The sequence below is a fragment of the Dipodomys ordii genome, unplaced genomic scaffold (genome assembly GCF_000151885.1).
Source record: "Dipodomys ordii isolate 6190 unplaced genomic scaffold, Dord_2.0 Scaffold18, whole genome shotgun sequence".
NCBI classification, from domain to species: Eukaryota; Metazoa; Chordata; class Mammalia; order Rodentia; family Heteromyidae; genus Dipodomys; species Dipodomys ordii.
Genome location: NW_012267234.1, coordinates 8,703,054 through 8,708,725, shown reverse-complemented (window position 1 = coordinate 8,708,725; position 5,672 = coordinate 8,703,054). Strand labels below are relative to the sequence as shown.

The 5,672-nt window shown below is 47.5% G+C and overlaps 2 protein-coding genes across 3 annotated transcripts in view; one reads left to right on the top strand and one right to left on the bottom strand.

Moving 5' to 3' along the window:
* Positions 1-1,541, bottom strand: part of Cirh1a (cirrhosis, autosomal recessive 1A (cirhin)) — a 36,913-nt gene extending 35,372 nt beyond the window's left edge. The window contains exons 1-2 of one of the 2 annotated variants that reach the window (XM_013013012.1): positions 1,477-1,541; positions 352-512 (exon numbers count right to left, since the gene is read on the bottom strand). In XM_013013012.1, the coding sequence (XP_012868466.1) occupies positions 352-510 (159 nt within the window). In that variant the 5' untranslated portion in view covers positions 511-512; positions 1,477-1,541. Of the gene's footprint in view, positions 1-351; positions 513-1,408 lie in introns of both variants that reach the window. The other variant, XM_013013013.1, reaches the window with a different exon arrangement.
* An 85-nt stretch (positions 1,542-1,626) lies between these two features.
* The window catches only part of Chtf8 (chromosome transmission fidelity factor 8), a 10,316-nt gene continuing 6,270 nt past the window's right edge, over positions 1,627-5,672 (top strand). The window contains exon 1 of the mRNA XM_013012939.1: positions 1,627-1,700. The gene's annotated coding sequence lies outside the window, so the exon portion shown is untranslated. The remainder of the gene's footprint in view (positions 1,701-5,672) is intronic.

The window sequence follows — 5,672 nt, the reverse complement described above, 5'->3', positions numbered from 1 at the left end:
AAAAAAAAAAAAAAAGGTATTATTAAGAGACATGTCACTATTGGGGAGCCAAGGCTCATGTCACTAAAGTTACAATGTTCTCAACAATTTCCATTTTTGTAGATGGTAAAAGATCTATTAACCCTCAATTTCCAAAGAACAAGTAATAAAAGTGCTACAATTCCTAGATAGGATCTTTCTAAGAAACGTTACACAGATCAAAATTCTGAGTTGCTCTGTCAGACCAGAGATCTCATATTTGCTAGGGAAGTTCCCCTGCTGATCTTTTCTAATAGATGTACAAATTGTCACAAACTTGAATTTAAGAAAGTTAACATTAGAATCACCAAATCAGGCTCCTAAACGACTTACTTTCTCCTGAAAGTAGTTTGCTGACAAGTTATAAATTTCCACAGTGCCATCTGTTCGTGAAACAGCCAATCTGTTTGATTTGTTATTGTAAGCTACACAGCGGATCCCAGGTGGAACATAATTAAAGAAACGAACTCGATGCACCTTAAATTCACCCATTCCTAGAGGGGACAAAAAGAATTGTTATTGTTAAAGAAGAACTGGATTGCATCACAGGTAATCAGTTTATTATCATCAATGTTCTGGATAGAACATTCTAATTCTTAATTATCTAATTGGTGATGCTTTCACGCCCCACACAAGAATCTACCGATCTCCAGGAACATTAAGACATCTTGCATAAGGATACTTCAGAACCAACAAAGCACCCCATCACCACCACCACCAAACAAACCTCACTCTACTTTATAGCTCCAGGATTCTAGCCTCTTAGATCGGAAGTTATTTTAAAACCTGCATTCTAGCTGTGTACCTGTGGCTCACACCTGTAATCCTAACTACTAAGGAGGCTAAGATCTTAGGATCACGGTGTGAAACCCGTTCGAGGCAGAAAAGTCCAAGAGCCTCTTTTCTCCAATCAACCAGCAAAAAAGCCGGAATTGAAGCTGCGGCTCTACTGATAGAATGTCAGTCCGGAGAGAGAGGAAAAAAACAAAACGAAAAACGAAGGGACAGCGCCCAGTTCCTGAATTCCAGCCCCAGGACTCGTACAAATAAACCCAAATCTGCATGTTAGTAAGCAACTGTCCCTGACTCTACTGAACGCTAACGTGTGCAAAGTACACACTCGACCTGAGGCAGTGACGTGGGGCTGGGGGGGTAAGGGGCAGCCGGGGCTCTTCAAAGAGGGAGCCACAGGAGTTGGTCTAGAACCTACGAGGCAACGCGGACGCGGGTCGAGACCGGAGGGGGCTGGCTCCGCCCGCGGCCGCCCTCAAAGTTAGGACCCCTCGGGAGAGCAGGCGCGCCCGCCCGGCCCCGCGAGCACTAAAGAGCGCGTGAGGTCTCGGCCACCCCCTTCCCTCTCCCGCGTAGCACTCGGTCTCAGGGTTCGGACCTTGGCCCGGCCGCACCCCATCACACTCGCTTCTCACAGCGACTTTCCACGTCCCCTCCCCAACTCACCGCCGGCCCCGCGTCCGTCAGCCCCGGGACCTCGCTTCTCTCCGCCCCGGCCCCACGTGCGCGCGCGCGCGCTAGCGTTCGCTCGCTCAAGCTCTGCCCCGGAAGTGCTCGCGGCGCGAGGCCGGAAGTGCGCAGGCAGTGCTCGCGGCGGCGGCGACGGCGGCGGGAGGTTCGGTTGTCGCCCGTTGGCCGCGCGGCGCCGCGCTCGGCGGCCGCCATTGCAGGTTAGGCCGCGGGAGGGGGGAACGGGAGGCTTCGGGGAACGAGGCTCGAGTCGGGAATGTCGGGGGCGAAGGCGCGAGGGAGCGGGCGGGAGCTAGGAAGCTGGGGCCGGGCGGGGCGCGAGGCTCCGGGAGAAGAATGGCGAGCCCGAGGGGCGGGGGAGGGGCGGGCGGGGGAGGGGCGCGCCGTGCCGCGCAGAGGTGAGTGTGTCGGGGGGGGGGGGCCACAGCCCCCCCCACCGTGGGAGGACCGGGAATCGGGGAGGGGGGGCGGGGTGTGGGAGGCGGAAGGCGGAGGGAAGGAAGGGAGCGAGCGGGGCGGAGCGGGAGAAGAGCGGAAAGGGTGGCCGAGCGCGGGCGGAGGACGCAGAAGGGGCGGCGCGGGCCGGATCCTCGAGGTATGTGCGGGAAGGGATCTAGTTCGGGAGGGTTGGGGGGAGAGGAGGGGAACTGGCACCCAGAAAGTAGCGGGAAGAGAGAGAAGGCAGACCTGGTGGGGGTGGGGTGGGGTGGGGTGGGGTAGGGGTGGCAGTAATAGGACGGTGAGGTTTGTTCCGGGGGGGGGATTTGGAATCGTGGGGTTGGGAGACCACTGGGAGAGATCGTTTGGAAGGTGGTTGGAGAGTGATTCGGTCGTGGATGGAGAGAGTCGGGGCGGGGGGCGGTGAGTGGGGTGGGGTCCTGGAGCCGAAGTACTTCGGGACTGGGAAGAGTTTGGATCATGTGAATGGTTGAGGAAGATGATTTAAAGAGGAATCATTTTGGGGGGGGTGAATGATCTTGATGACTGCTCTGGTGGAGTGTGTGGAGGAGAGTAAGGTTAAAGAATGGCGGCGGGGTGGGGGGGGTAGGTTGAGGTTAAACCTCTTGGCCAAGGATTCCAGCAAGTCCGGGGGGGGGTAGTTTGGGGTGGGGGGAGTGGAGAAAAGGGGAGGGAAGCGACTGAGTTCCAGAAGGTGGGCGGGGCTAGGGATAGGAAATGTTTGTAGCTCCAGATGGAGTGGGGGGCTGGGGGAAGATGGAATAAAAGGGAGGAGAATCCAGCATGGAGGGATATCTCAATAGGACTTAAAAGGTAGCTGGCTGGGGAGAGAAAGGTACCTTGGCAGGAGGAGGAGGAAAGATTGAGATGGGGTTGCAGAGTAGCAGAAGATGGAGAAAACTGGAGTAACTCAGACGACTGAAGCCATCTTTTCTACTCGTTGTCTACAAATATCAGTAATTGATTCCCTCCAACATGGGGATCGTAAAGTGTTATGGGAAAGTACCACGTGTATGCATAGTATCTACACACGTTTTTGAACACAGTCTTCACTAAAACGTTTGGAAGCATTCATTCTACCTTTCCTCCATAGCCCCTTTTTGTAGGGTAGCAAGCGTCTCATTTAAAAATAGGATTTTAGACTTAGTAACATAAACCTGCCAAGAGACAAGGTCCCCTTGGAAACTAAGGCCATCCCCTTCAATCACAAAAACAACAGTAACACTTATAATAAAAGTAATCTGTATTGAGTTATAAATCAGTTTTTCATTTGGTGGAAAGGCACATAGATAAAAAGTCTCCAGCAAAGAAAAGACCTTCCAGAGCTTAGTCCCTGAGGCAGTTTAGTGAACCCTGACTATAGTGTTGGATTGCTCTTCAATTATATAAACCTAACTTTAATCTGCCTACTGCTTTTATGAAATGTTTTAGTTCATGGTGTCCATTATTAAAACAATTATAGCCTAGTAGCGTGATACGCTGCTACTAGACATATATTATGGAAATGCCAGATCCTTTGGGAATCAATAGTTTGACCCTAGAGATTACCTTGAGTTCATCAGTGTGCTAAAACCTCTACATTCATTACCACATTTTTTAAATAGGCATTTATGTCCAAGTTATTGATAATTTAACCTAGGTTAAATTAACCACAGTCAACAAGATAGATGGTGGCATAGAACTCAGGTTGATCAGATAAGTGAGACTCATCCCTAAACAAATATAGACCCTGGGACCAAACAAAAGCTCAATAAATGCTGTTGGCCTGGCAATTTGCAAATGAATTTGTGTCATGTTTTCAATGTTTAAAATGTATTAAGTTTTTGAACATAAAATTTTTTTTACACTTTATAATGGTTAAAGAGTAATATCTCGATTTTAAAAGTAAAGTTTAAATCAAGGATTAGCAAGCTAAAGTTGGATGCCCGAAAGAATGGTAGAGCACAGGCCTAGTAGGGCATAAGGCCCTGGGTTCAAGCCCCAATATAAGAAAAGAGAAAAAAACCGATGAGAAATGTTCTAATAAAAATTGATAAAACATTTAGCTCTAAAAAAATTTACTCATTTGTACATAGCTTAAATCTTTGAGTCAAAACCCTTTAATAGCCTTTAAAAGGTGAGCTATATCTTGTACTTCTGCCACATTTTATTTTGATACATTACCATTATAAGAATCATTGATAAATCTGTTTGTTTTTTTATTAATAGCAAGCTCAATCCAGAGAGCACAGAGTGAGAACTGAATTTTGTCAAAAGCTAAAATGAACCAACCAATGGCAAAAAAATGTTTCCATCCTCTGCTTTTTTTCTTAGTCCTAAGAAGCAGAGGTTTGGGGTAAAGTTTTGAATCCTGCATGTAGCATTGAGTTAATTTCTGGATGTTTTTCAAGAAAGAAAAAAAAATATCCTAGATTGAATAAAATGAAAAGCTTATTTTTGATTGCCTATCTCAGATGCTAGCTACTTTGGTTGCAAGTTAGGAGATTACTTATTTGTAAGTAAGATAAGAGCTAGGCTAGGGGCTGGGAAGGTAGCTCAGCTGTAGAGTGCATGCCTTGCAAGCATGAGGCCCTGGGTTCTATTCCTCAGCACCACATAAGCAAGAAAAGCCGGAAGTGGTGCTGTGGTTCCATTGGTAGAGCGCTAGCCTTGAGCTGAAGAGCTGAGGGACAGTGCCCAGACCCAAGAGTTCAGGCCCCATGACCGGCAAAAAAAAAAAAAAAGAGCTAGGCTAATTGCAAAGCAGTAGAATCTCATATAAAAGTACAATATGAAACAGGGCTGAGAGAAAGACTACAAGGGAGACTTATTTTAGGGTGATTGGGGTCCACAAATGGTTGTACTACTTACTAGCTGTGTGACCAGTCTTTGTCTTCTTGAAGCCTCTTTTCCTATTAGCTGTCTTGAGAAGTGGAGCTCCTTTTTTGTACTGATAATCCTCTGCCTGGACTGCTTAAGTCAGTGGGGTGGTACTTCAGTTTGTTGAATTCTTTATGATATTTTAGTAGTTACTTTAGATCTAGAAGCTAAATGACAAGGCATATCCAGCTCAGTCTGGATTTTGGTTACAGTTCCCATTGTAGGTTTAGATTTGATTCTTTGAAGTCTATTTGCTTACTTTCCTTTAAAAAAAAAGATGGTCTTGGGGTCGGGAATGTGGCTAGAGTGCTTGAGGCCCTGGCTTCAATTCCTCAGCACCACATAAGCAGAAAAAAAAGCCCGAAGTGGTGCTGTAGTTCAAGTGGTAGAGCACTAGCCTTGAGTTGAGGGACAGCACCCAGGCCCAGAGTTCAAGTCCCACGACTGACCAAAAAAAAAAATGGTCTTGAGACTGGAACCAGTGGCTCAATTCCTATAACAAGGCTGAGATCTTAGGATCAAGATTCAAAGTCAACCCATGCAGGAAAGTTTGTGACTCTTATCCCCAATTAATCACTAAAAAAGTTGGAAGTGGGAACTATGGCTCAGTTGGTTGAATGCTAGCCTTGAGTAGAAAAGGACAGTGCCCAGGCCATGAGTTCAAGCCTCATGACTGGCACCAAAAAAAAGTCTTGCCTTGCTGGGCGACAGTGGCTCATACCTGTAATCCTAGCTACTCAGGAGGCTGAGATCTGAGGATCGTGGTTCAAAGCCAGCCTGGGCAAGAAAGTCCGTGAAACTCTTATCTCCAATAAACCACCAGAAAATGAGAAGTGGCGCTGTAGCTCAAGTGG